The sequence below is a fragment of the Trichoderma breve genome, chromosome 3 (genome assembly GCF_028502605.1).
Source record: "Trichoderma breve strain T069 chromosome 3, whole genome shotgun sequence".
Classification (NCBI taxonomy): Eukaryota; Fungi; Ascomycota; class Sordariomycetes; order Hypocreales; family Hypocreaceae; genus Trichoderma; species Trichoderma breve.
Genome location: NC_079234.1, coordinates 1081095 through 1108934, shown reverse-complemented (window position 1 = coordinate 1108934; position 27840 = coordinate 1081095). Strand labels below are relative to the sequence as shown.

Sequence of the window (27840 nt, the reverse complement as noted above, 5' to 3'; positions counted from 1 at the left end):
TGAAATTATATAACAACCCCCAAATCAATGAAGCATTACAATGCCACATTCTCCGATGCTTTATCACAGTTTCGGATCACTGCCATGTCTGATGTCCGAAATTCTGGTGTGCTGCAGCTACGGCGCCCAACGCGAGGTGTGGCTGCGCTGGGCGTTCTAGGGGAGAACTTACCTCTTCGGCACACCCAATCTGCTTTCTAATGTAGCAGTCCAACAACGCTATCAACTTCGGGAGCATTCTGATCTCATTAAACGCGTATGGATTCTCAACAAAATAGGTACACTGGGTTAGCAACATTGGATGTTGGAATCTGAACTAGCCCCCGAAATAGCAAGGTGCAGCGCTTACCCCTTAGCTACGGTACGATTTCGGGGGCGTTTCTAGCCTGAAAAATTCCGAAGAGTCCAGTCTCTTCCAGGATAGTTTAGGCAGACAACCCCAATTGAGCAATAGAAGCATCCTCTGAAATAGACAACACGAGTCTGTATCAGCATCCTTGTTGTTCAACTTGGTATACGCAGTAGTGTCTGTGAATATGGAACATAATAAATAGCAGTTAATTTTCACTTTCAATATTACCATTTGTGGATTTACGGGGCTGCTGCCTGAGCAATACGGCCATGATGATTCCGGCTCCCCGCTCACCAGCTTTAGGGCCAACGGCGTTATTGCCTGGAGGCTATTACAATTGCATGTATATTAAAGCAGCTTGAGCCGATATCCGAGATGGGCATGTCAACGGCCTTGTCTGATTCCAGCGGTGTTTCCTCTTTTGTCCACTACCGACTCCAGTCCTGCCTGGAAAAACAGACCCGCTCAAGATGCCAAAAGCGCGAGCATCTCAGCCATATGTTGACGACGAGCTTAAAAAGGCGTTTTCCCTTCCCGATCTCCCACCTCCCAGCGAGTCAAAGGTAAAGCCAAACAGCACTGCCAAAACATTTTCACCTCCGAGTCAATCAGCCTTTGCCGCGGTTGTCAATTTCTTCTCAAATCCTTTAGCAACTCTTCAAGGCAAACAAGACAGCATGGCTGGCTTCCAGTACCCCGGCGTCAACCTGCCGCTCAATACATCGGACCGTTTTCGCTTTGACCAGTTGCCGCCCGTCTATGCGATTGGGATGCCGCAGGCGCGAGGGGCCACTTCGATGATATTGCCCATTAGAGAGGTTGCCATGATGTTGGTCATGGAGAAATTGACGGATAAGCCGAATTGGCACGAAAAAGTGTTTGACGAGACCATTGTCCAGAAATGGCGGGAAGAGGCCAGGACGCAGTCGGAGAATGGCCTCTACTCAAGGATCATGGAGGGAAAGACGCATTGGAACACAATACCTACGCCTCAATCACGTATTATCTCGGAAGAGGCTTTTGAGTTTGTTCGTTGGATTGCCCCCTTTTGCAATAAGATGACCTGCTGACGTGGAACTTGGAAAAATCATAGTGCATTGCTGAGTTGCGCAACAAGGCGGCTTACTTTGTTAAGACCGGTCTGATACCGACTCTTGACTCGGATGGCAATGCCATTGTCAAGTCTGATAACTTGATGAGCACTGAGCTTCGCGATGAGCTGAAGCAAGCGTTCGAGACACTCCGGGCGGACCAGGCTGGAAACGTGGATTGGCATCCTGGAACCAACGACATGGTGCAGAACCTGGTCCATCCTTCCATGTACCCCTTTGTCTACAGTATGTGTTTAGTATTACCTTCTTCAACTAAATGTTGGGACCCAGATCTAATCATTAGTGGCTTGGAAACACAGACCGATCCAGCTTTATTTTAGAGGAACAGGTCAACAAGGAAAATGCCTTTGACTTTGTTGGTAAAGGCGAACTTGTACCCGAAATAACTCGCCTTGCCGACTTTGGGGGAAGATTTATCAATGTCTGTTGGAGGCCGGAAGACCGGGGGACTGTCCCTCCTGAGTATCGGTCAAGCTTATATCAGTGGCTGCCAGCCAATGTTGCATTTCGCGAGGACGGGTCAACCGAGTTTACCAGTTACATCAATAACCTTCACCCAGGAAAATATCCAGCCATATACAAGGCGATTGAGCATGCGATTGACACGGCCCTACCAGCGTGGGATCAGTGCCTTAAGGAGGATATCAAATTCGACAAAAGTGTCACTGCGGGAAGAAACGAGTCGCGGTTCGAATTTATTTCCGAGGCAGAGTGAGTTTTCCTAAGATGTTCTGGATAAAATCACAAACTGACGGCGGTGTATGACTTAGTGATGATGACGAAGATTTGTGGAAAACGTCGATGAGGTATAAACGACCGAGAGAGTTTAGATATAATTACTTGAATCGGTACCGGTATGGCAAGCCACCACAGCCGAGTAGGGGCGAGACTCTTCTTCCTGGCCAGTGGGTTGAGGACCGAGACGCCATTCTCCCGGAGCCAATGGAATTCGAGGAGATAGATTACACTCCGCCGCAGAGGATCCAGGAGAAATTCAAGGAGCACGGGCTGCAGGTCATTGTGAAAATGGCCAGCATCGAGCTGACTCCTGAGAAGCCTCATTTCCCAGCTGGATCATGGCATGTAAGTCCAATATTACCATTTTCTTGGATGAGTATGTGGAACGTATGCTAAACGAATTTCACAGGTTGAAGGGCAGATGAATGAGAGAATATGCGCCACGGCTCTGTTTTATCTGGATAGCGAGAACGTGACGGACAGCCATCTGTCGTTCCGCATGCAGACGTCAGCCTACCTGAATGAAAGGATCTCAACTGGCCAAGACAATTACAACTGGCTGGAGCGAGTCTTTGGCACTCGCCTTGGGCATGGGGCATCTTGCATCCAGAACTATGGAGATGTCAAGACATGTGAGGGGCGAGTCCTTGCTTTTCCAAACGTATAGTAAGTTGAGTCGTGAACGGTTACACGCTGTTATATAATGCAAGACACTAATCATCTTTTGTGTCTCTTTTTTTTAGCCAACATCGGGTCTCATCGTTCCGTCTCAAGGATGAGACCAAACCAGGCCACAGAAGGTTTTTGGCTCTCTGGCTTGTCGACCCTCATGAGCGCATCGTGTCTACTGCCAATGTGCCGCCCCAGCAGAAGGACTGGTGGACGGAGGCTTCAAAGGCGGCAGAGGATAGTCAGGGGGAGATTCTGGGTAGTCTTATGACGGTGGAGGAGGCTCAGGAGCACCGGGTGAAGCTGATGCACGAGCGATCGAGATATGAGGAGAAGGCGAAGCACAATATGGAGTGGGTATCGTACAACTTTTGCGAGCATTAGCCTGTATAGCTGTAATTGTATTTGTATCTGTATATATGGACTCTGTAATTGAACCCTTCTTGTCGATGTTGTACTTCATGTCGTTATCATCATCACCATCATCATGCACTGAAAATTGATGGTTGGCGGGGTTCAAAATGTTTTGACGCGGGGCATTGAACTTTCTGTGGCTCAGCTTCTCCCCTCCATCCTCTAATCTTATCGCACGGCTTCACCACATGCCTTTTCCAGCGTCCCATCGCCCACATGCGCCACTTTTCCAGGCAATTGAACAATTTTTTTTTTCATCTGCTCAGGCGGGGTGATTTTTTCTTTTTCGTTGCCTCAGGCCACAACTCCCCTCTGCTAGGGCTCCCGTTAGTGGGGGTTTGCCTCAATACTGCGCATTCTGCTCTGTTCTCTGCTCTGCTCTGCTATCTTTTTTTTCTTCGTAGATACCCAACTCCAACACTCTTCTCGACCTAAACGAATCTCTTTTTTTCGTCTTTTTATTCACCACACATACACAAAACCGCAGCCATGGGTTTCACCGATCTCCTCACCGATGCTGGCCTCACCCGTAAGCCAAAAATCTCTTCTTTCTGTGCTGCTGGTGGCTACTTGTGCTAACGATGAATGTGTCGACAGTCCTGAACAGCTGGGTTTCCACCCGCTCCTACATCACTGGGTATGCCCTATTCCCCTTGCGCAGCGACAACGACGATGCTCTTCTCCTGTCCCTGAATTTCGACCCTTTTATCGCATACATCACACATCTTTTTCCCATCGTTTGAGTCACAATCAGGCGATGATTTGCATGCAGCCCAGCCCCTCTTTCATATTTTTCCACCCCTCAGTGCCTGCATGACAGCGACGAAAAAAAAAAAAAAAAAAAAAATTCATTAAACACCCCTCACTAACCCCTCCCCCGCCAAATATAGCTTCTCTGCCAGCCAGGCCGACGTCGCCGTCTTCAAGGCCCTCAAGGAGGCTCCCAACGCCGCCAAGTACCCTTCTGCTGCCCGTTGGTACAAGCACATTGCCACATACGAGGATGAGTTCGCCACCCTCGAGGGCGATGCCAGCAAGCCCTACACCGTCTACGGCCCTGAGGTCGCCGAGGTCACCCTGAACCCCGCCAAGGCCCCCGCCGCCGAGGACGACGATGATGTCGACCTGTTCGGCTCTGACGACGAGGAGGAGGATGCCGAGGCTGCCCGTGTCCGTGAGGAGCGTCTGGCTGCTTACCGCGAGAAGAAGGCTGCCAAGCCCAAGGTTGCCGCCAAGTCTGTTGTCACCCTCGATGTTAAGCCTTGGGGTACGTTTTTTTCTTCTACTACATTCCGAATCCATCTCCTGCCGATACTGGTGTCTCTTTTGGCGCGGCACCACGACGGTTTCCTTTTTTCTCATGGGTAGTGATGCTAACTTTTGCAACTACAGATGACGAGACCGACCTGGCTGCCATGGAGGCTGCCGTCCGTGGCATTGAGCAGGATGGTCTGCTGTGGGGTGCTTCCAAGCTGGTCGCTGTTGGCTTCGGTATCAAGAAGCTCCAGATCAACCTGGTTGTTGAGGACGAGAAGGTCTCCCTGGATGAGCTCCAGGAGCAGATCCAGGAGTTCGAGGACTGGGTCCAGTCCACCGACGTTGTCGCCATGCAGAAGCTGTAAGCGGGTGCAAAATACCGGTGTTGAGAGTTGTTGGAACGAATTTATCATGGGTAATGATTGGGGGGGTCAGAATCTATCAGTGTCTCACATAGTTTGGTATGCGCTGGGTAAGGGCTATCAAATCGCCCTCTCGCATAGTCACGGATTCTCAAAAAAGCAAAAAATAAGAAGCCATAGACAAATGTCTCTTTCCGGGTCCCTGTTTTGTTATTGTGATCTGTGCAAGGAAAGGAAAGGAATAGGCTAATGGTCTCGGAAGAGCTGAAACAGCCAGACATGTCTTCCAGTTTGAGAGACACTTGATGACCTACATGCGAAATCGGCTCGTCTGGTGTGTTAATTCGGCATACCAAACTTGGTTATCTGACATCCTAGAGACGTGCAGAAAGTGTCGTTGAGATACTGGAGAAGTACCCTAGAAGCTTGGTGTCTTGTAAGGTAGTTGTTGGACTCTTCGTGAAGTAAGTTGAGTCTTACCCTAGATGTTTCTGTGTAAAATGGAGACTTGCACATCTACCTTCAACTCTCGCCTCTGCACACAGGTACGGAGCAGCCAAATGGTTGCTCTTTTCGTTACGGGCAACGATGTGTAAGCCGATGAAGACGAACCTCAGTATATACACTCTAAACAGCTAAAATTGATATTGACATAGGACGGCACGCAGACTTGGACTTGTGAAAGCTAGACTTTCACGACAGACCAATTTCTCCTAAGAGCATATAAGCGACCAGTTTCCTAGTATTTAAAAGCATGAAAAGAATACCCAATTTGCCCCTTCTAGCCAAAAGTCAATGTAGATAGCGAAGTGAGTTTAACAGTTAAAGAGAGTATATTGCCATTAGTCTAAAATATCATAAAGTCTTCGTCTCCTAGTTTATATCCTCCAGTTTATATATGCCCCCTAGTCTAGGTTCTCTATCTATGCGATCTTGCAAAGCTTTCCTGTGGTGCTATCCACAGTCCAGTCATCGCTTCCGACCGCTGTAAGGCCGAAGAATGTGCCCGTCGGGTCATACTTGTTCTTGATGGACTTGAGCTTTGCGTAGTTGTTGCCGTAAAATACTTGCTGGAAGTTGGGCTGGTTCATGTCGGCCTCGTTCAAGTAGGCACCCTTGATGGGTGACAGAGCATCCAGCTTAGGAACAAGAACACTGGTGATGTTCTTCTGGGCGTTGAGGTTGTTCTGGAAGACGAGGGGATCATATGGGCTGCAAAACATGTTAGTAAGAGGGAACTAGGTGATTGATGTAAATAGTGAATAGACTTACACTCCAATGACGGTGCTTGTGATGGCAGTTCGCCAGGCAGGGTTAACGGCGTTGGAGACCTTGGCACCGTTGCTGACGTTGACGGAAACACCAGAGACGACACCGCCGGCGTTGTTGATGAATTGGTAGACACTTGCGACAGAAGCGGCTCCGGATGCGGTGGTGAAGAGGTTGCGTGGGATGAGACGGCCGCCAATGTTGTACTCGGTCACGTTGGGAGGAGGGTTGTAGGCATTCAAGCTATCCAAAAAGGTAGAGAATTGGTCGACGTGAAAGTCTACAATTGGATAAGGTTAGATTCATCTTCATAGAGATCAAATGATGAAATAAGATCATTGTGGATAAATAAGCTTACCGTATCCGATACCCTTGGAGGTGAGGTAGTTGAGAGTAGGGTTCATCAGAGTTTGGAGCTGCGCCTTGGTCACGCCAGGAGCATTCACAGGCTGCAGCAGGAAGACACCAGGCGCAAGCAGGAAAACAGCACTTGCACCAGAGTCGACAATGCTGGGTAGCGTGGTTAGGAACTGAGCAACAGCGCCGTAGAAGACATCGTCAGTGATTCCCTGGTTGGTAAATGTGAGATTGGCAGCAGAAGACGGCAGATCAGGGTAGGCTCGGACGGTCATGGATAAGACGGCGGCGTATGTTCCACCACCACCGCCAGAAAGGGCCCAGTAGAGGTCGGAGTTCTGCGAGGGCGTGGCGACGAGCTGCTGGCCGGTACTGGTGACAACTTCCCACTCGAGGACTTGATCGGCAGCAAGGCCATACTTGGTGGCGAGGGGGCCGTGACCACCGCCCTGGCTGTAGCCTCCGGCAAAGCCAACCGATCCGCCGTTGCCAGTGACTAGTGCGAGGCCATTGGCGTGGGCAAAGTCTTGGGCTTCGAAGTTTTGGACGCCGGCGCCGACCTTGATGGCCTTGCCTTTGTAGCCGTTTGCGTTGTAGTTGAGGAGCTGGATGGTCTTGATGTTGTGCGTCCAGAGAGCCAGGGCACCGGTTCCAGTGGACTTTCCGTAGTAGTCGTGGCCCGTGTTTCGAATGACCAGGCGGATGTTCTTCTGCTGAGCAAACTTGATCGTGGCCTGGTAGTCGGCAGCAGTCGAAGCCTTGACGGAGTACTGGACGAGGGAGCCAACGACGCAGCCAGCGTCGGGCGCCGTGAAGAGATCACAGCCGCGGTTGGCGAAGAAGGGAGCAACGGGGTCGGAGGCGGACTCGATGTGAGTGTCGGGGAAGTCCCAGACGGATTTCAATTGATTGCACTTTGAGGCGCTGAAGCAACCGAAGGAAGAGCTGTGGCAGACGCTGGCCAGGGGAACCGTGGCGATCAATTTGCCGCCTAGTGTCTTGTTGAAGGCATTCCAGTCTGCTGTGGAGGGCCAGCACGTGTCTGTAGGCAAGCAGCGGCAGGATGAGTTGGCAGCGGGAGAGGGAGCGATGGCAGCTGCTGATATTAAGGCAGGCACGGTGGCCAGGAGGGCGATGAGTCGAGCCATTGCTGAGGTCAATTGAGTCCGAATCGAAGCTGTGATGATGAGAATCTTTCAACACTTCAGCAGGGAATCATGGAGAAGATATATAGAATATTCCATGGTAAGGTAAAAGAGTGAGTGGACATTCATGGAGAAGGTCTCTCATAGGATGCCTGGTGGACTTACGAGCCAATATTGCGTCTCTCCCAGGACCAGGGGGGTGCTCCATGCATAGACCACGTTTTTTACTATCCGCGTGTGCCACCCCTTCCAAGCCGTTCGGCCATTCATATTGCGTCCATGGCGAGCTGTGGGCTCGAAGGATGTAAGAGCTAGGCTGCAAAGAGGGTTAGATGGGGTCATTTCCTTCAATCTAGATGCAGAGATGGAAGACGAGGACGACATGCCCACGAGGCAAGCCCTTGCTTTGGGATGCTGTCGTGGGTAGATTGCCACGTGAAGAGGGGAGCGGAGAACATGGAACGAAAACGGGAGGATTGGTTCAGGTGAGTTGTGCATTAGCTGAGTTCTACGACCGAGGGAATTATATTGCACTCGTGTAATAATGCGTGGGAGCTGAACAAATTGATGCAGTTTGTGTAGCAGCTCCGTTATCAACTATCCACGGATTTGTATTCCGAACTCCGGATTGACCTGATCCCCCGTATACACGGACACTTGCCAAGTGCTGTAGAAACTACACAGAGGAGTCGTGAGACGATGGTGATACTATTTCATATTACATGCCAAGTAGACTCTCTCGAAGAAACTGCTCAAGCAATAGTTCTCGAATGCTTACCACCTGCATTCTGGAAGACCCCAAGAATGAATCATAGCTGAGCATCGTGGGGCTCAGCCCGCCGCCATATCCGTGCGTACATGTAGTTGATATGGAACTTTCTCAGGCAACTCAGTTAGTTCTCTCCGCACGTATGACCAGCACTCGCCGACGCATCAGTGACACTATATTGAATGTCAGTGCGCAAAAGATTGACGGTGCGGCCGGGCGGTGAGATTACTTCGTACATGTAAGTTATTTGCTTTTTGCACGGACGGGTTGCCTGAATGGGAAGGTCTTGTCATGGGTTGTAAACGTTCGCTTACGGTTTGGCAGCTCGTTGGGCCATGGGCCGCGTGCAGTAGCCACAGGCTGCGATTGGAAGCGATATCTGTGTTTATTTTGTCTCCTGTATAGAAAAAGAAAAACTTGACCGCTGAGGATTCTTTACTCCTCAGAGGCTTTTATCAATAATCTTTAATGTTCCCCATTCTGTGATATGAACAGAGCGGATATTGTCCCCAAAAGAAGCAGAGCTGAACTGGAACGGAACAAATGAGCCGATGACCACGGAGTGCGTGCATGAGACATTATGTGGTTTTGGAAAATGCTTCGGCGCATTGACAGGTGCATTGACCGCGGATCTGCCTGCTCCAGATTGAGTACGACGCTCTGGCTGTCATCCTGGTCTATCTGGTCCTTGTTCAGTCTCGGATTTACGCCAAGGTGTGGTTCAGTTGGAAGCAAGAGTGACATTCCCTTGACCTTTTCTTTGCTAAGTACGGGCATCAACCTGGTTGAGAGTCTACAGGTACAGGCACGGTACCATGAGAAGAACACAAAGTACTTGCGCGAGTGCAACATCAGGTTGGGGTATCAGGGATGTATGATGGCTGACAAGGGTAACGACATGCAGCCTTCATGACAAAGCAAAGGGCTGGACCTTCGGCAACACCGATATCGTGCGTCGAAGCTTTTCTATAAAGAACGACCAACATAAAAAGGAAGCAAGGGAACACATGATATCTTTTTCTCGGCGTTTTGTGGTGGTTCATCGTTTCGCTATGTTGAAGTGAAAGCTTTGCTTTGGCAGGATATTCATATATAATTTGCTACAAGCCTATTTAAACAGAGAACAAGAGAAAGCTACTCGTACAAAACGCTACTACAACCAATTGTAGATATAAAAAACACTTTTCCTCAAGGGTAACAAAAGAAAGACTGAAACAAAGTAAAACGCCTGCCACTACACTCAATTGCGTAACTCGTCGAATTGCTCCATCAACCCCATCAACCCATCATGATAGCGTAAATAATGGCAATGTGTAAAGAGACATTGTCCATAGACACCAAATCTTCCACGACTGGTCATCTGCCTTGACCGTCTTTCGAAACAAGACACTCGTCATCAAGACTGCTCCAACTACCATTGGTCCGACATAAGCCAATGGTGAGAGTTTCCAGAAGAATGGGCAGATGCTGGACCAGGCAGCTGCAGCTATGGCGATGGAGATGCGTGAGAACTGTTCCCCCAGGAGCAAGGGAATGGACAAACGCCCCCGTGTTTTATCACCCTCCTGGTCCTTGAGATCCTGCACCTGCATAGTCGTAAGGATGACTCCGCTGATGATGAGGATCCACGTCAAGCCCTCCTGGTTGACGGTGGCCTGTGATCCGAGCGCGATGCGCAGCGAACCGTGGTTGAAGCAACCGTATGCGACAGATATAATCAGATCCCGTACTACCTCATCTCCACCTTTGAGATCATTGTAGAGCCAGGTCAGGATCTGGATGAAGACACCTTCCTTCCAAACTCCTAGCCAGTAGTTGAGGGCGAGGGCGATCGGGACGGCCATCAGCATAGATCGTCTGGTCTGGTCTCCGGATATCTTGCCGGACGGAATCGGGCGCCAGGGCTTGTTGATGAGATCTTCGCGAACCGACTCTTCGGATCTCTGGTTCGCGAGGTCGAATATCAGGACGTTGTACCAGTTGAAGGCGATGACTAGGGGGAGGGCTTGGGCCACCTGCCACAGCGAAGGCAGCTGGCCATCTGCGAGATGAAAGCCGGCGAGGGCTCCTAGAATGCCAAACGTGGTGTTTGGGATGACAAAGGTTGGGAAATTGCTTTCTGTAAACTCCCAGATGAGGTACGGGATGTTGAATATCGTGGAGACGGCCGACGAGGCGGGCTCAACTTTGTGCTCGGGATGCATGGCGTCTGCAGTGCTTTTCTCCATCGTAAATAGAGACTGCGTTTTGAACAGATTGATTTAGTTGATCCTTGTTGTAGATCCTGGTATGGTTGCATGAAGACGAGGAGGATAGTGGTTTGGAAAAAGAATTGTCGACATTTCGACATATATATCTACAATTCTCTCCCTCCCGCCCTCTCTCTGTCACTCTCCCCTTTAATTTTTTTTATTCAGAAATATGCTAAGAAAATACTAAACAAGCAATAACGGAAACAATGTAGATACCACACGGAAGCACTAAATGGCTACCGAGTCCCTGAGCAGTGTCAGTTGCAATTATCCTATTGGCCCATCCGGAGAAGACGAGGTGATATCTGTGGGAACTCCAACCACGTCCTCAACTGATTTGACATTCACCCCTTGCCCGAAACGTGCTATATTCCATGAGCTATAATAGCCTTTCCGGGTGCAAACTCGACATCTTGTGATCATCCGGTACCTTGGTGGAAGCGGGATGAGTTGTGTGACTTTTCTTGGAGACGCCGAAAATGGTGTTGATAATGCCACTCCTCTTGTGTTTGTCTTTTTTTGCTACTCGGACAATTCCAAGTAACAAGCTAAAACTCGGCTACTAGTTACCAAGCATATTTTGTGGAGTTTGATAAGCGTTGATTAAGCTCTTTGCGGCAACTGACAACGCTCGGGTCCATGATCTTTGACTGCGGGATCTTGTTACAGGATGCGGCTTCGGTTTCGGCATTCAAAACTATGACAAGTACATACAAGTACGGTTGATCTTGAAGATGTTGGAAATTTCTCCATGTGATGACGATGAGATATCTTTGTTTCATAGGTACTTGTAAGTAGCGGCATGCAAAACCGCTTCCTTCGATCCCGCTTCGGCTTACAAGCTCCCCGGCCTAGAACCTGAGCACAGACCCATGGCGTTATAATGCTTACATGTATACCGGATGCGCATATCTAGCTCTTACCTGCATTGTACTGCCTACTCGTATATCAGTAACCCTTGCGAGAGAGATACCATCCCTGTTTGCCCTGGTCTCTCAAGGTGCACGGGTCTCAGGCTGGGTTGTGCACAGACCGGGTATACAGAGAAACGGTAGAGATGGGATGAAAAAGATCTGCGCCAAGTTTAGCCTGTTGCACGGATAGTAAAGTGCCGCGTCTTGGTGTCGTCCCATCTCTTGTGCAATGATATCAGTGGGAGCTTCCGAGTTGGGATATTGCAGATTTCACACTACATACCCGAAGGAGGAACCCGTGTTGAGATATTACAGGTTTTTAGCGAGTTTGATGCTAAACTTGGCTCGCGAATTAGTCACTACATTAGTCTCGGGAGATTGTGTCAGACCACGGACTTCAAGACGGGCTTCCTCGGCCCGGAAAGACCAGACGTTTTTTTTAGCACCAAAAAGTGGGATTTTGGGTGTTCCGGCTCTTTGGCTCTTTGGCACAGTTCACTGGTATTGGATTGGGAATGGACTGGGGGTTGACAGGACCGGGATGTGGCTGCTGGGATGGGAGAGCGCCTAAAGGTGCTGTGTGCCTGTATGAGCCTTGTAGAACCCGCACGTTTACATGTTTAACTCTACAAGGCCTGCCTAATAAGTTTTAGATGCGGCATTCAATACGCAGTAACAATCCGATACGCAGTGTAATCTTCAACTTAGTCACGGTTACGCAAGCTTGATGATGTTCCACTAGAATGGCAGTTGGCCGATCACTTCAATGTTCCCTGCAAGGGACTCTTGATGATATCAATACTATTTCCAAACTAACTAACATTGCTATACTACTATATATGTCTCTATGCAACAATGGTCCACCCCCGTAATACAAATCACAAGCCAAAAAAACAACATGTGGTCACTACGGATACAGCCCCCAATGTCGTCGGCTCTCCTAAAGTCCACCCTTGATAATGGATGCCGCATGCTCGGCCACACCGTACACAGTCGCTTGGGGATTTGCCCGAGGCGTCAGCGGAATGATGCTCGCATCTGCCACTCTCAGGTTAGGGCATCCGTAAAGCCGGAGTTGAGCATCCACGACACCCCCCAAGTCCTTGGGCATCATGGAGCAAGTGCCGGTGAAGTGGTGGGCGCCCACTGTGGTCTGACGCAGGTACTCTTTTGCCTTTTCGAGGCCAGAGTCCGCGGAAAAGGTGCCGGCTGATTGGGCGGCAGGGTTGCGTTTGCCGCCGGCCTTGAGGTGGCTGGCCAGAGGCTCGGCACTGGCAAGGGACTCGACGAAGCGAAGATGACGGGCGAGGATCTCGAGATCCAGAGGGTGTGAGAAGTACTGAGGGTCAATGGTGAGGTCTGTCGATGACTGAGAGGCAGAGTTGATGTGGACAGACCCTCTGGAGAGGGGATGCGTAAGCAACAGAGCAACGGAGAAGTACTTCTCAGTCCCCGGGGGCGGTGCTGCCATTGTTCCGTCAGGGTTAAACGAGGCGAAGCCCGAAAACGAAATGTAATAGCCAGATGCTTCTTCAGGAGAGGTGAGAATGGAGCGGACAAACTCAGCCTGAGCCTCGGCAAAGGCGGCATTGCCACCGTTGTTTGCGCCGGTGATGTGCTTCTCAATAAGTGCTTCAACCTCAGCCTTGCCCTCGGCGGTCTGGATGCCTGGGAAGGGCAATTGGGCGGCGTTGTTGGTCCCGCTGCTTGCAAACGGACCCAATTGCTGTGCATAAGCGGCCATGGCAGCTTGAAGAGCAGCTGGATCCTGGCGCGCAAGACCGTCTATTGTCTTTGCGTCCTCAACAGCCTCGAAGCTCAAGCCGGCCATGGGGTGGTTCTGCAAGTTCTCACCGACATTGGGATTGTCAATGATGACGTCGACACCCAGCTTGGACAAGAGCTTCGCATCGCCAACTCCAGAGTGCTCAAGGATCCGGGGGCTGTTGATGGCGCCGGCGGTGAGGATGATCTCCTTGCCCGTCGCGGTTTGAGTCTCGCCGTCCTTGACATACTGGACGCCCTCGGCGGTGACTGCACTGCCGTCTTTGGCAAAGACAATCTTGCTCACTGGAGCGCCAGTCACAATGGTGAGGTTCTCTCGACTGCGAGCAGGCTCGAGATAGGCGTTTCCAGCATAGCTCCGTGTCTTAGATGCAGGATGGATGCTGTCCGCGACGGTTACCGGGCCCGTGGATTGCTGGGCGTAGGATTCTCCAGACTGTCGGAACCCCAGGCCTCCCAGCGTTTGCTGCCAGATCTTGGGCCAGCTGTTGTCGGTATCCTTGGGGAAGCTGAGCTGAAGCGGGCCATCGCCGGCGGTGGTCCCTGCGGCGGTGGTCAAAGTGTAGGATTTGGCCAGCGATTTGGAGAAGCTTGCCCAGTCCCAGCCGGGGTTCCCAAGCTTGGCCCAAGCGTCCACATTGGCCTTGGACGAGGGCGTGAAGGAGAGGCCGTTGAGGCCGCTCGATCCACCGAGGAGCTTGCCCTGGGGGAAGGAGATTTGACGGTTGTTGAAGCCAGGCTGAAACAATGATTAGTATGAGGTGATGAACCATAGAACAAACAGCCAATGTTTCGTCTCTTACCTGAGGGACTGTCTTGAATTGCCAGTCTGCGTCAGTATTCAGCAGCGTCGGCCACATAGCCGGAACCGACGTACGGGCATCTGCCGTCAGATCCTCGCCCGCCTCCAGGACAAGGACCCGCTTCGAGGAATCTTCAGTCAGGCGTGCGGCCAGGACTAAGCCTGCAAGTCCTCCACCGACGATGATGTAGTCGTAGCTAGCCATGGTAGATAATTTGTCGTTTGTGGAATACAATTGAAGTTCAAATTTCAGGCGGCGAATGTTTCATGTACTAAAAAGGTGTCTCGTGTAGTTGGGAGAGAGCGCAGGTCGAGGAAGAAATAACAACGACTGCAAAAATATGGATTTCTAATTCACGCTTGAGATGGATTCAAATCCGTCCCATCCCAACATCACATCGCTTCCGTCGAGATCGGCTTGCTTACCACGTGATGGATGGCCGCTCAGACATAACAATGCATTCAACCAACTGCCGCTTCGTCATGGCGTCAAAGGAGGAGGCGATGCTTCGGCTTTCCCTTCTTCCCCGTGCCGCCGTGCACTGTTAGTTTGTTGGTAAGATGAGGAAATTCTTCAACGGCGCCGTTCCGCCATCCCGCCAAGAGCCTTTGAGCCATCATCACCAATAGGAAGGTGGCCGGGGGTTGGCTGTGTAGTGTTGGTGGCTACACGGACCAGACAAAGACAAAACAAAATGGCCTCACTTTGAAGCGGGCAAATAGAGCTATGAGATGACAGATTGCGTCAACGGGGCTTGCTCTGATCCTGCCATTGGTCTTGGCTTGGGGGTGTCGATAATAGCCCGGTTGTACTCCCTATCTGTTGGTACGCGGATTTACCGTTAACGAGTAGCGGGGATACAGTCAGCCCTTTGTGCGTGTCCAAGTAGAGTTGTTGGCTTGATACGAACAGCCCCCATCCCGTGCTTGATAAGCCCCTTCAGGAAAGTCCCCTGGCAAATGGTCGAGTAACGGCCAGGGTCTGCCGTTCGACAGAGTCACATTTTGGGTTACGCTGCGGTGCGTGCGTTTGTGACGCTCGGTTATGGAGATCATGCTGTGCCATCCCTGTCAATATTGGGGGCCAGGCCAGGGGCCCCGGTGGTAGATCGGGGTCCATCGAGCCCTCCACCCTTGTAGATAGCTGCCGGTCTAGCTTACTTGAATGCCATGCCGTCTTACATACATGGAATCACAGGCCTTCATGTTACATTCGGTGACCTTGAGCTAATGCAAACACACGGTTCTTTGCCAGAATTCCCATACAGAAGAGGAGCATGTCGGGGCGCCCATGATAGCGAGGGGCAAAAAAGGCTCATCCTGGTTAGGTTGCATATGCGGCAAGGGCAATCTGGGAGCTGGGTCGGAAATATGATGTCAAGAGAATCTATCCCGAGCTTGATGTAGGTTCCGAAGATATGCAATAAAGATGGTATATGTGATATCAGGTACCGGCTATAGTTGGAAGCTACATGAATTGTAAATGTACCTACGTGTAAGATGTCACCGGCTGTATGTGAGTGACTGCATGCACGACTATCTAAAAATGAAATATAATCCAGCCGAAGTAGTAGCCTTTGATCTATCCGAGAGCCACAATGGGAAGGTCAATCTGATATAATCCCACGCCGAGAAGTTGTGCCTCAACGCGAACGGACTTGTTGACGTGATAAATTTGTCCTCTGATAACCTATTGCCTTGCCCATTGGCATCTGCCTTCTACTGCAAAGACAAACGGAGGCAATGGACTTTTACTACGCGAATCAGCAAGCTATCCTCACGGCTGTGGGCGCATTGTCCGGCATCATCGCCCACAATGCTGTCTACATCCGGGGAGAGTGGCATGTTCAAGCGCCTCAGATCACCATTCAACTCTTTGCCCTATATGTCGGTTGCCCTGTACTGGCACAGACCCTGAAAGATACAGCGATTGCTAGGTTTCTTCAAGGAGTCATATTCTGGAGCTACGGGTATCTGCCCGGCCTCATTGCGAGCATTCTCTTGTATCGCGTCTTCTTTCATCCTCTTACCAGAACTGGCTTCCGGGGTCCGTGGTATGCAAGATGTACCAAGATCTGGCATATGTGGGCGGCCAAGGGATCAAAGAATCACCATGTTCTTAACGATATTCACAAGAAATACGGAAGTTTCGTGAGAACAGGTAAGAATCCCTAAGAGATCTTTTCCCTTATGTCTTTGCGGGGAAGAAAAGACAGAGCAAGGGAGCTGGCTGGCTAAGCTGACATCTATACAGGCCCTGCCGAGATCACCGTGTTTCATCCAGATGTCTTCATGGCAGTCGATGGACCGCGCTCCGAATGTGTCAAGTCAGAGTGGTATGACATCTTACACCCGGGCCAGGCCCTTGTCACAGCACGAAACAAGTCGGTCCATGCCATTCGTCGTCGTGAATGGAACGCAGGCTTTACTACAAAAGGTCAGTTCAGCTTCTCATCGGAATTTTGTCATGTTGCTTACACCGGAATATTTTTTTCTCAGCCCTGGCGGAGCATGAAGCCAAAATCCTCAAATATGTCGATAAGCTTGACCAATGCATCGAGCAGGATGCTAAGCTGCAGAAGGTGACAAATATGCGAGACTTGCTTCTTTGGTTCGGATTCGACATCATGGGAGACTTTGTTTTTAGCAAGTCCTTTGGCATGCTTGAGAACCAGCAGTGGCATCACATCATTGTGCGTCTGCAGCGGGCTCTTTCTCTGCTGGGCCCTTTTAGCTCAGTGCCATGGCTCATCCAGGTTGGCTTTAACTTGGCTCCACGAGTCAGCGTCCTGAAGGATTGGTTTGACACAGTGGCATGGTGCCAGTCTCAGATGCGTGATAGACTCGAAAATGGTAGCTCTAGCCAGTCGCAAGACTTGTCCTACTACTTGATGGAGAAGGATTCCGAAGGACATGGATTCTCTGAGAATGAGAAGTGGCATTGGGCAGCAGGAGACAGTCTACTGGCTATTGTAGCTGGAAGGTAAGAGATGAACAAGACCAGCAAGAATGACAAAGACGTAGAGTGCTGACCGTGATGCAGTGAGCCAACAGCAGTTGCTCTAATTGCTGTATTCTGCGAGCTTGGCAAACACCCGGAGCACGCTGAAAAGATTCACGAGGAAGTCAAGAATGTAGATGTCACGGATCTCAAGACGCTCGTCAATCTGCCGCATCTCAATGCCGTCATGAAGGAATCCCTTCGCTTGCATCCAGCTCTCCTCACGGGCGGCAATCGCAAGACGACCGAATTTGGCCTCACCATTGGCGATCAGTTTATTCCTCCCAACACAACGATTGTCGCTCCCCGATACACCATTGGCAGACGTAAGTTGTCGATCATTGTCAAATGAAGCATGTGCTAACTGTGTACGTGATTACTAGTCGAAAGCTGCTTTGAGAAGGCTTCTGAATTCGTCCCAGAGCGCTGGACGACTCGGCCCGAAATGGTTCGAAATGCAGCAGCGTATGCTCCATTTGGAACGGGCCACCACAGTTGCCTGGGTAAGACCCTGGCCCTAGACACAATGAAGTATGTGCTGGCAAGGATCTTGAAGAACTATCGTTTCCGGGCTGCGCCGGGGGACGATAGCTTAAGTGCCCTGGAAACTGTGAAGGACCAGTTTACGTCGAATCCTGGTACCTTGAAATTGCAATTCGAGAGGAGACACGCCACTGATTAGGAATCGATGCCAATCTGCAGGTCGGAATGTGGGCGGTTGGAGTCTATGTAGTTCTAGAATACATGTATAATTCACAATTTTTTTTTTTTCAAATGACAAGCGCTTTTCTTTTTTAAAGTGATTCAATAGTAATTAAAATATTCAACTATACATCTTTCATTCTTCCTAATTGCTCCTTCGAGCCTGTCTAAAGTCTGCCTATCTACAGTTCGCCTATGGGGTAAAAGGCCAGCCGTTGATGCCAGCAGTGAAGAGCTGGCTCTGCTGGATGGCCTCTGCCTTTGCCTTGAGCTCATCAACATCCCAATTCGCCCAGACCGATCTCCCGTTTAGGAAGGCCGCCTCAGGACTCGCCAACCAGACGGTGAAGTGCGCCGGAAGTTGTACTGGGCAAGTGTGATACGTGTTAGAGAAAACGTGTGTTTGAATGCCGTCGCAAAAGAAATTCAGAAGCACAAGCGAAACACACCTTTGTCCATGGGAAGAGCCTCGGCCTTGGCACCGCTTTTGGTGAAGATGCCCGTCTCGACCATGCCCGGGTGCAGGGTCGCTGCAAAGAGGTTCGAGTGTTCGGCAGCCAGGAACTCGATCAGCTTCGTCTGTGCGAGCTTGGACGACATGTACGCCGACAGTCCCGGCACCATGGTTGCTGGAAGGGCCGTGGTGCCTGTGGTCACCGCAATGACCGCGGCATGGGTAGCATTGGCAGTGGGTAAGAATGCGTGAAGCGAAGCATAGGTGCCTTTGGTATTGGTCTGTGGTTCGTGAGAAGAGAGGGAGAACGGTTCAGCAAATGCGACATGAACGCTCAGTTCGCCACAACACGTGGGGGAGAGCAGTACGAGTACATGAAACTCACCTCGAAAGACTGCCAAAACTCAGCAAAGTTCGAATCCGCAATGCTCGACGGCGTGGAGACATGACCAGCCCCCAGGACGAGCACATCCCACGTGCCAATCACCCCAGCCGCCTTGGCCAGAGACTCCTCGCTTGTGACATCGACCACATGGGACGAGGTTGAAACAGACGAGGGCAGTGCGGCAGCAGTTTCCTTTAGCGACGCATCCGTCCGGCCAAGCAGGGCAATGCGGGCAGCTCCCGCGGCTGCAAATGCCGTGGCCGTCTCGCGGCCAATGCCGCTCCCCTTTTGGACGCACACAGATTAGCACAATCTATTAGCCGGGATCGGGGACAATGATCCCCCATTCTCTCCACCAATTACGCTGAGCCATTGTAAACAACTCCATTGCGGTAAGATTCCCTAGCTTCGTGGGCTGGGGTGGAGAAAGAAGATCGCCAGCTGGCTTCTAGAGGGTTGATTGTGGTGGCGACAAGGGGGGGAGGGGGGTCAGGCCAGGCCGCACTGAACACCGTATGAACGGAGTACAAGCGGCCGAAAGAAATGGGCTATCGGCGAGATATGACATGACTTACAGCACCGGTGATGACAATGGTCTTGCCTGAAGCATTGAGCTCAGGCCTTGTGGGCGAGATGGCCGTGTAAGTGTCATTGCGCCAGCTTGGCGTAGCAGAGGGCAAAGGAGGCTGCATGATGTGGGAGTTTTGCGTATGTGCTTGGCTTTAGGGACCTTGTGGTCTTCTGAGATGGAATATTTGAGGGTTTATACAGGTATCGGGATGCTTTGGTCCGCCAGAAACCAGGGGGAGGCGTCAATGTCCGGGTTATACAAGCAGCCTTATGTAGTCGAGGTCCAGGCCCATAAGTCCAAGCGCTTACACAATCCTTGGAAAGTCTTTGGAAGAGAGCAACTTGGTAGGAGGAGTGGCTATCTACACGGACAATGCTTCCCAATGTACATTAACCCTCGTCGCACGGACTTGTCTGTCCGTCGAAGCACCTGTCTGTGGGTGCAGAGATCCTAATGCAGCAGGGTTACATGGTTTACATGGGTTGACAAGGGCCAGGATCCTTACCCCCACTCGTCTTACGGCGTACATGCAGCAGGCAAATTGAGTACATGTAGATTATCAGTAGAGGTACTTCAGAGCGGCAGGACAAAGTGGTAGCAGATGGTGCAACGGGCAGTTTTGCGGGAACACTCTGATGGGCTGGTGTGACCGCACGCCCCCCCCCATCGCGTCCGTGATACAATGCGATATTGTCTTCCCCCAGTTGATTGTGTATCATTTGTAAGTGCACCACGCATGTGCACTTTGCAGAGTAGCATTATGCCCTGCAGTCAGAGATGCTCGTTTACATATTCCCCGTCGGGCGTGCTTATACTTATAAGGCAGTTATGCCAAACCCACCTCGTGTGCTGCTACCACTTCCTCGACCCCTCAAACCAACGACAATAGCAATTCGCATCCACACATTGCCACGTCGTTCGTCCGTTGCAACAATGTCTGCAGGCAGTCGAGGAATCCAGCTCCTCATATGGATCATTGTATTCACCGTGCTGTGCACGGTTTGCATCGGACTGCGCTTCTGGGCGGCCGCTCTGTCCAGGCGGAAGTTTCTTCCAGATGATTACATGGTCTTGTTTGCCCTGGTAGGTAGCAGCTTTCGACGCCTTATGCCTGCGATTTCCTCAAATGGAATCAGAGGATGCAGATGGTTGTTGGTTGGTTATGTAAATAGAGACGCTAATAATAGAAACTCAGGCCAACACCATCTCCTTGGAGGGAGTCGTCATTTGGGCCATCTACAATGGCATGGGCAAGCACACAAATGAGCTCAACCCGTATGAATTCGGCGTCCAGTTCAAGGTATGGCTCCATCCATCAATCATCGATCATCTCGAATCTTGTGACCCCAAACTAAACGGCACGAACCAGCTTATCCTCGCGAGTGGAGTGACATGGCTCTTGGGCACTGTCTTCATTAAGCTGTCGGTTCTTTGGCTGTACACGAGAATCTTTAGCACAAAGAACTTCAAGCTATGGGCGCATATCATGATGGGAGTCGTCGCCTGCTACGGCGTTGCCTTTCTGATTCTCTTCATGACTCAATGTAAACCCATCTCTCAGCAATGGGCTCCGGTACCGGGAGGAACATGCCGCAACATTGCCGTCCAGGAATTGACCTCTGTGTCGCTAAACATGGTTGTCGATATCGGAATTGTCATTATGCCTCTACCCGTACTCTGGAGTCTCCAGCTGGCTGTTCGCTCAAAGCTGGTCGTCTCCGTCATGTTTAGCATTGGTTTCATGTAAGTGGCTTTTCTTCTAGATTTGAGGTAACAATACGGATGGCTAACTTGACCAGTACCATTGGCATCATGGCATGGAGACTACAGTTCACCATTTCGACACTCAACGATACCGATTTCGTCTTCAACCTCTTCGACATCGGATTGATTAGTCTGCTGGAACTATGGCTCGGAATCATCGCCGCCTGCATTCCTACCCTCGGACCCCTGCTCAAGACCTACGTCAAGCCGGTCATCACAAGACTGACTGAATTGTCTGATGGAAATAATATCCGCCTCCAGAGTGCCACTGCTGGATCCAAGGCTGATAGTAGGAGCACTCTATACGCCAAAAAGCAGTATAGTCAGATTGAGGAAGAGTCTTCAAAGAGCTTCCATACCAATGGAGCTGAGATTCCGACGGTAACGACAAACATCAAGTATGATCCTGGGAAAAAGGTTGTGACAGAAACGCGGGGCGTCATCTATGTTCAACATGACATTGAAGCACAGTAATAAGGTCTTTATGAACTAGTTCCTTTGTAGATATAGTGTGTAAAATAGTAAATAAATGCAAGTCCATTTGTCATGTCCGCGTTTGCTGGATTTCAATGTTGCCTGGGAAGACTCTAATGACGTCGTATACGTCTACAGGATCGAATTAGCTTAACTTAATCTTCCGAAATGCATGTTATACCCGTTTACAGACACAAAGTTGCTGACCAACACATGAACACAGGAAATATACCGTACTATATTTAGAATGAGGACCACCAACAGGCTCGAATTCCGAATGCTGCAGTATGTTGGTTTTGTACCTATTGGACTATGGCTCTAAAAAAACAATAATTACTCGACTTCTCTCCTATACTTGCGCTTTAGAAGTTTTTGGTCTTTTTTAAACTTGGTATCTTCATCATCAAGAGCATGCAACTCCGACAATGTGAGAATAGTACCAAGTAATCGCAGGAACCGCACGGCCCCTTCAAAGGTGTCTACATTTGCTCTTCCATGAGTATCAAAAGAATAATAATTCTTCCAATCACTGAATATGCGGAGCTGATTGGCATCCATCATATAACCTGACCCGACGTCGAGGAATTTGACCTTGTCGTCATTTCCATTGAAGCATTCATGTTTGTTCACAGTGGCTGCCAGAAACTCAATACTAAAGCCCGCGATTTCTCTATCTACTGCGATGTAGATCTCTTTGATATTGGTGATCTTTTTAAACCCTTGGTTGCCGTAATTGGTGATGTAGTCGTAAGCCAACTCGTCATTAATGGAGAACCTGAGTCGTTGTATATCTTGTTCGTGTGGCTCGAGATTCAACGGGTCGCGGCTGTCGTCATTGCAAATCAGGTCAGATTCAAAGTTGACCCAGATATACCGCGGATTGGCACCGGTTGTAAAGGCTCGCTGGTATGGCGCGTGTTGTCGAGACTCCTGGCAGACCTGCACCACCGCAGGGTAAGGCGTCGATGTAGCCATATACTGCAGACCAAACTCCACGTATGCACCTACACACTGTCGCTTCACATGTATCATACGAGGGAACGCTGTCAAGCTCCAGATACGAAGGCGAAGCTCAGTTGGTAGACGAGGGAAGGGGTGGAAGGTGGACATTGTGCTGATGAGCCGTGATTTCGGCTTAGCTTGGCGCTGCTCTCTTATAACTGGGACACTCTGCGCTGCGATGTGTATGAACGGTTGAGAATGCAATGATGTTGAGAATTGGCAGCATCATTGCAGATAAACAAGAGTTTCTTGCAATCTGGAGTACTGTACATGTACATATCTATACATGTGTGACATTAAGATAGACCCAACGGCGCCTAACGCCTTCATGTCATTGCTCGGCTTGATGCCCGAGCAGCGGGGCTGCTGTACATATAACTGCACGTAGGCCACACAACGTCACCGCATTTATAATGAAACGAGGGAAATGCTGCTTAACTGACATCTTATTGACTGTGTGAGCTTGCATTGTCGGACAAGATACTTGGAAAACGGCCTCTCAATGTACTTCTCTAGTCTTAGTAGTCAATAGTAGATATCGAGCTCTTTTGGTATTTGGCACTATCATTACTTTCTACTACTGTCGCTATATATAACAGCTGCTATGGCTGTATTTGTCTAGCTTCTGGTCCTATTTTTTATCACTCTGGTAGTCTTAAATTTAAGACATGGGATGCTGGACAGCAGGTTAGTGTTACCCTAAGACAACCCAGATCTGAATGATCCATCAGTGTCAACCTAACAACATGCATTTCCCATGGTATCAAGAGGATTCAACGTGGAGGCAGCACAGCCTTCACAGCCAAGGTAAAATTATTTATGGACAACTAAGACTAGTCTGAAATCGGCAGGTTCTTTTGTTTCTCTGGACATGGTGGAAAATCCTTCTGGTGTTGGTTGATGTTTAAGCAGGGAACACAGTCAGGTAATTCATCATATAGATTGAATAAAAATAGGAAATTGGTAGAACATAATCATATTGGAAGAGGTTAAGAAACATATTGATCAATCTGTTTTTGTAAACGTTTTCCTTAGTTGGCAGATGGTTTTATCGCATTATTAATGAATGGCTCATATTGTTGGTCGTGAAGCTCTATATCCGTAAAGTTGTAAATCCGTAAAGCTGTTGGTCGTAAAACTGTTGGTCAGAGTATTCAAAAGACGGAATGAGCGATATTCGGGAGACTATCTTGAGCACAGCCTTCACCGCTTGTAATTTGGCAACTCGTGAGAGCCAGGCCAGAGCCAGCCGAGAGTCATTCCCTCACGAAGATCAGCCCAGCTATTGACATATCTCAAGTGGTCGATGGTCATCATTTTGCCTTGGAACTGAGCCAACTGCCAGGCGGTAGTCATGGCATTGCAGATCTGATGCTCGCTTATAACTTTTTCTGACAGTTCGTCCATGTGAGTATTAATGCCATCAAAGTCAATGTTCTTTTCGCCTAGGGGGTCGAGTTGACTCAAAAAGTTGCGCCAGATCTGCGCCCGTCGTTGCTGAGTTGATGTTTCGTAGTGTACAGATAGCCGTGTGCGTGACTTGAGCAACTCATCGAGATCACCAGCACTCTTTGAAGTTAAGATGATAAGACCATCAAAGCGCTCGACTTCGGATAAAAAGTCCGAGACGAGCGTAGTAGATGGCACGCCATCCAGAGAGCGCTGCTCTAGGAGAGCCTCTGCATCTTCGAACATAAGTAAAGCGCGCCAACGTCCGCCATCGTGGAACATTGACTTCAGATACTCGGCTGTGATGTCAGGTTTGCTGCATTTCACCTGCAAGATCTGTCCCTGTGCTATCTCAGCAATACTCTCGGTCGTGAATGGCTTTCCTGTTCCTGGGCCTCCATGAAGGACCGTGATGAGGATGTCGTCTTTCTTACGCATCCAGTCTTTTGCTATATCCGCAGCAGAAATCTTGGTTGCTATGAGAGCCTGGACTAGTTCTTTCATCTCGACGTCTGAAGCGATGTTACCAAATGCCTTCTCATTCCAAGGCATCTGCTGGATTTGATCGACGTTCAGGTGATCTAAGTTGTAAGGTGTCAGTGTGTTGCCCGTCTGCATATCACTTTCACGAGTATGGGAATACGTACTCCATTCCTTGCGCTGTAGATGGTAACCGATGGCAGTTCGAGGAAAAAGATACACGTCAGGCTCTGATGGACGCAAATCTATCTGCATATACCGGGATTTCACCTTGAATTCAGGTATCAAGTCATTTTCTTTAGGTGTTGCGCGTTGACCAGGCATCGATAGAGGGGGTTTGGTTGCGTATGCTCGCCAATCTATCATGTAAGACTCTTCCTGCTACGTCGACGCATTAGCAATTTCGGTTTCTAGGTGGTAGCTAATTTTGATAACTCACAGCATGCTCTTCGTTCTTGTTTTGGTTATAGTATGAGACGTAGTTGCCATATCGACTGTTCCAGAAGGTCTTGCCTCGCCGCTCCAGCGTTTCTCGCAACTCTTGTGAGGCAAATCGGAGCGGGAACACATCCAAGTCCAAAATGGGAACTTCCGTATCAGCTGTAGCCACGTCAAGATTTATAACGAGTCTTCTCATCAGCCGATAAAAATTTCCGCTATACACGTATGACCAAGCGTCAACCTCCCAACTCCAGTCGGAGTTCTTCGGCGACGGTACCGATAGGAAGGTCCAGTCCGGATCTTCAGGAGGCACTTGCATCTCAGAATTTCTCTTCTCTTTATCTAACCAAGACGTTGCGCAGAAAGCTTCGACGCCCTCTGCATTTTTACGAACCAAAACCTCTCCAGGCTGGACCAAGAAAGGCAAAGATGCGGCGGAGACCACGCCGCGCTTGAATTGGTCATCAACTCTGTCGTATAGCTCACTGTAATTGACATCAATCCAATTGGCCAAAAGGTGGATGAGCTTGCGTTCGGCCTTCGGTAGATTAGAGATTTTGTTTCGATTGGCGCGGTAGTGGTACCACCATCGGTACGGCGCTGACATCTCTTTCTTGACGGAAAGCTTCTTCTGAGCTTCTTCATCCTCTTTCTCAAATAACTTTACTGCTTTTATTATATCGTCTGAAAAGAGCTTTATGACCTCGCGGATCGGCTCTGGCTCTGGCATATGACCTTGCTGTAGGGCTTCTCTGTCTTCTGTTGATATATCCGACGAGTAATATCTGTAAATAACGAATGCGAGAGGTTTGTAGAGAATGTATGCATCGGGATAAAGTACAGGTGGGTAGGCCTTGAGCTGGAATTTGTCACCACTTTTTATCCAGTAAGGCTTCCCGAGATAGGTCTCTTCCCCTTCTTGTCCGATAAAGCAGTGGAATATAGCGAAATTGAGCCCTTTTGATTCGTTCAACTGTCGTTTAAGTACTTGGTTCTTAAGCTTGAAAACTCTGAGTTGCCTTTGTAAATCGAGAACCTGAGAACCTGGAGGGTTTGGTGGCATTGATAGGGTTGTCTGGAGGAATCTATTAGCATTGATGTTGCCCAGTCTTCAGAATTGGGTTTACTGACGGGCTGGGCTTCTGAATTAGGAATAATCTTCACATCCATAGCCACTGGATTCGACGGGTGGGATGTAGAGGCCGGTACGAAGTATCGAGCTCCAGGTGGCAGAGTTGCCATCATGTTTCCGCTACCCGCGGTTGCATTTCCTTGCGTTGAGGGCATAATAGCCATAACATTAGGCTCTGGAGACCCCTTCATCTTCATTTGAGTCTGCGGCGGCTGGATATTGAGTGGAGATTGTTCTTGACGAGCCATCTGAAGGCGCTTTTTGTTCTGCGCCTCGAGGAGCCTCAGCTGTTGCTCGTAGTCTTGCTGAGCTAAACTGATTGCAGGTTTCGGCTGTTCTTGACCAGTCATCTCAGAAGATTGTTTGCTTTGTGCCTCAAGGTGCGGCTGCTGGGTATTGAGTTTAGATTGTTCTTGACGAGCCATCTCAATGCGCCTCTTGTTCTGCGCCTCGAGGAGTCTCAATTGCAACTCATAGTCTGGTTGGGTTGAACCAGTTGCAGGTTCCGGCTGTTCTTGACGTGCCATGACAAGGCGGGTTTTGGTCTGCTCCTCAAGAAGCTTCCATCGCGACTCATATTTTTGTTGTAACAAATTAATATCAGGCTCTGGTTGTTCTTGACGAGTCATCTGCAGAGGTTTTTTCCCTCGTGCCTCAATGCGCATCAATTGCGCCTGATAGGCTTCTAGGGGCGTGCTGGCTGCAGGTTCCGGAGACTCTTCGGGTATCTGAAAGTCTCCAAGAGACATATTTTCGATGGTACCTGTGTCTGAGTCGGCGGCTTCTTTATCAAACACTATACAATTGGTATCGCCCAGCGATTCTGGAGAGGCGACATCTTGAAGGGCTTGTGGGCTATCTGTGGTAGAGCTCCGCAGTGCAGACTCGTCAGGGATAACATGATGCTTTGCTGCATCGTTTTTTCTCACCCCGTCTTGAGGGTTGCTCTCATTCATAGAGGACTGTCGTTGCTCTGATGCATCGAACGGGAGGGGTCTTATATCGGCGACCTTCACCAAGTCTTCTTGTCCTTCCGGCTGGGACATGGACATCCCGGCTTATGGTTCAAATATGAGTAAATGTTGGATCTAAACCATTGGGAGGAAGACAATACCTGATGCAGAGATAGCGAATGAATTGATGAAGTTGGGCCTGATTTGCTTGCCGAATACAAAAATGCAACGCTGCAAATGTTGAGTGGAAGAGTGAAGAGCAGCCTTTTAAATGGAGGGGAAGAGTTTCACAAATGAGGCTGAGTCAATGTTGATTGGAAAGGCGAGACAAGCATGGCCTGACTACTTTTAGGCATCCAACCTTGTATAATACAGTTGTGCACTGTCCTCTCTTATTTGTACGTTAACGAATCCTTCGTAGATTTAGGCCCGCATCTTGGCATTGGCTGCGGGGATAGGCGCTGTCGGACATAGAATGTCGCGTGTCTGTCAATTAACTGGAAGAACAAAGAGACAGTACTTGAGATTTAATATCCGAAGATATTTCAAGAGATGCCAAATCCTGGCCCGCACGGATCTAGATGTAGGTGTTCAAAGGCTACAGAGAGTTTCCGAAGAATGAAGCTGTTCCATTGCGTCGCTTTATCAGTGCCGAGAGAAGAAGCCGAAAACCAGCGACAACCAATGATGAATATTTAGTCATTTTGATAAAGTGATTACGATGGCTAGTTATTATCCGACATTGCTGATATATGATTGAAAAGAATATGAGCAAGTACCCCAAGTCTGTCATCCAGCATCTGTGTCTCAGATTTAAAGCTGCATACATAAGTCG

At 49.6% G+C, this 27840-nt stretch overlaps 10 protein-coding genes across 10 annotated transcripts; 4 read left to right on the top strand and 6 right to left on the bottom strand.

Annotated features, from left to right (window-relative positions):
• Positions 1–822: 822 nt before the first annotated feature.
• On the top strand, positions 823–3255 carry T069G_04767 (uncharacterized protein; the record flags this gene model as incomplete). Its single annotated transcript, XM_056171977.1, has 6 exons — positions 823–1380; positions 1446–1689; positions 1764–2175; positions 2235–2547; positions 2612–2868; positions 2946–3255. 6 exons carry the CDS (start codon positions 823–825, stop codon positions 3253–3255), a joined length of 2094 nt encoding a protein of 697 aa, XP_056028835.1.
• A 519-nt stretch (positions 3256–3774) lies between these two features.
• T069G_04766 (EF-1 guanine nucleotide exchange domain-containing protein) lies at positions 3775–4907 on the top strand (the record flags this gene model as incomplete). The annotated part of the gene is made up of 4 exons (XM_056171976.1): positions 3775–3814; positions 3883–3922; positions 4176–4552; positions 4678–4907. 4 exons carry the CDS (start codon positions 3775–3777, stop codon positions 4905–4907), a joined length of 687 nt encoding a protein of 228 aa, XP_056028834.1.
• Positions 4908–5827: 920 nt separating this feature from the next.
• T069G_04765 (FAD binding domain-containing protein) lies at positions 5828–7678 on the bottom strand (the record flags this gene model as incomplete). The annotated part of the gene is made up of 3 exons (XM_056171975.1): positions 5828–6116; positions 6177–6453; positions 6532–7678. 3 exons carry the CDS (start codon positions 7676–7678, stop codon positions 5828–5830), a joined length of 1713 nt encoding a protein of 570 aa, XP_056028833.1.
• A 2052-nt stretch (positions 7679–9730) lies between these two features.
• T069G_04764 (ubiA prenyltransferase family domain-containing protein) lies at positions 9731–10648 on the bottom strand (the record flags this gene model as incomplete). The annotated part of the gene is made up of 1 exon (XM_056171974.1): positions 9731–10648. The coding sequence occupies one exon, from the start codon at positions 10646–10648 to the stop codon at positions 9731–9733; it is 918 nt and encodes a 305-aa protein (XP_056028832.1).
• Positions 10649–12550: 1902 nt separating this feature from the next.
• Positions 12551–14402, bottom strand: T069G_04763 (GMC oxidoreductase domain-containing protein; the record flags this gene model as incomplete). The annotated part of the gene is made up of 3 exons (XM_056171973.1): positions 12551–13278; positions 13330–14134; positions 14199–14402. 3 exons carry the CDS (start codon positions 14400–14402, stop codon positions 12551–12553), a joined length of 1737 nt encoding a protein of 578 aa, XP_056028831.1.
• Positions 14403–15940: 1538 nt separating this feature from the next.
• On the top strand, positions 15941–17880 carry T069G_04762 (cytochrome p450 domain-containing protein; the record flags this gene model as incomplete). The annotated part of the gene is made up of 6 exons (XM_056171972.1): positions 15941–16255; positions 16334–16358; positions 16452–16634; positions 16697–17180; positions 17241–17524; positions 17582–17880. The coding sequence occupies 6 exons, from the start codon at positions 15941–15943 to the stop codon at positions 17878–17880; spliced, it is 1590 nt and encodes a 529-aa protein (XP_056028830.1).
• A 213-nt stretch (positions 17881–18093) lies between these two features.
• T069G_04761 (short chain dehydrogenase domain-containing protein) lies at positions 18094–19431 on the bottom strand (the record flags this gene model as incomplete). Its single annotated transcript, XM_056171971.1, has 4 exons — positions 18094–18266; positions 18350–18635; positions 18740–19024; positions 19315–19431. 4 exons carry the CDS (start codon positions 19429–19431, stop codon positions 18094–18096), a joined length of 861 nt encoding a protein of 286 aa, XP_056028829.1.
• An 812-nt stretch (positions 19432–20243) lies between these two features.
• T069G_04760 (uncharacterized protein) lies at positions 20244–21548 on the top strand (the record flags this gene model as incomplete). Its single annotated transcript, XM_056171970.1, has 4 exons — positions 20244–20393; positions 20506–20610; positions 20680–21053; positions 21110–21548. 4 exons carry the CDS (start codon positions 20244–20246, stop codon positions 21546–21548), a joined length of 1068 nt encoding a protein of 355 aa, XP_056028828.1.
• Positions 21549–21881: 333 nt separating this feature from the next.
• T069G_04759 (uncharacterized protein) lies at positions 21882–22658 on the bottom strand (the record flags this gene model as incomplete). The annotated part of the gene is made up of 1 exon (XM_056171969.1): positions 21882–22658. One exon carries the CDS (start codon positions 22656–22658, stop codon positions 21882–21884), a length of 777 nt encoding a protein of 258 aa, XP_056028827.1.
• Positions 22659–23753: 1095 nt separating this feature from the next.
• Positions 23754–27104, bottom strand: T069G_04758 (ATPase family associated with various cellular activities (AAA) domain-containing protein; the record flags this gene model as incomplete). Its single annotated transcript, XM_056171968.1, has 5 exons — positions 23754–24580; positions 24647–24857; positions 24919–25262; positions 25311–25995; positions 26052–27104. 5 exons carry the CDS (start codon positions 27102–27104, stop codon positions 23754–23756), a joined length of 3120 nt encoding a protein of 1039 aa, XP_056028826.1.
• Positions 27105–27840: the final 736 nt, after the last annotated feature.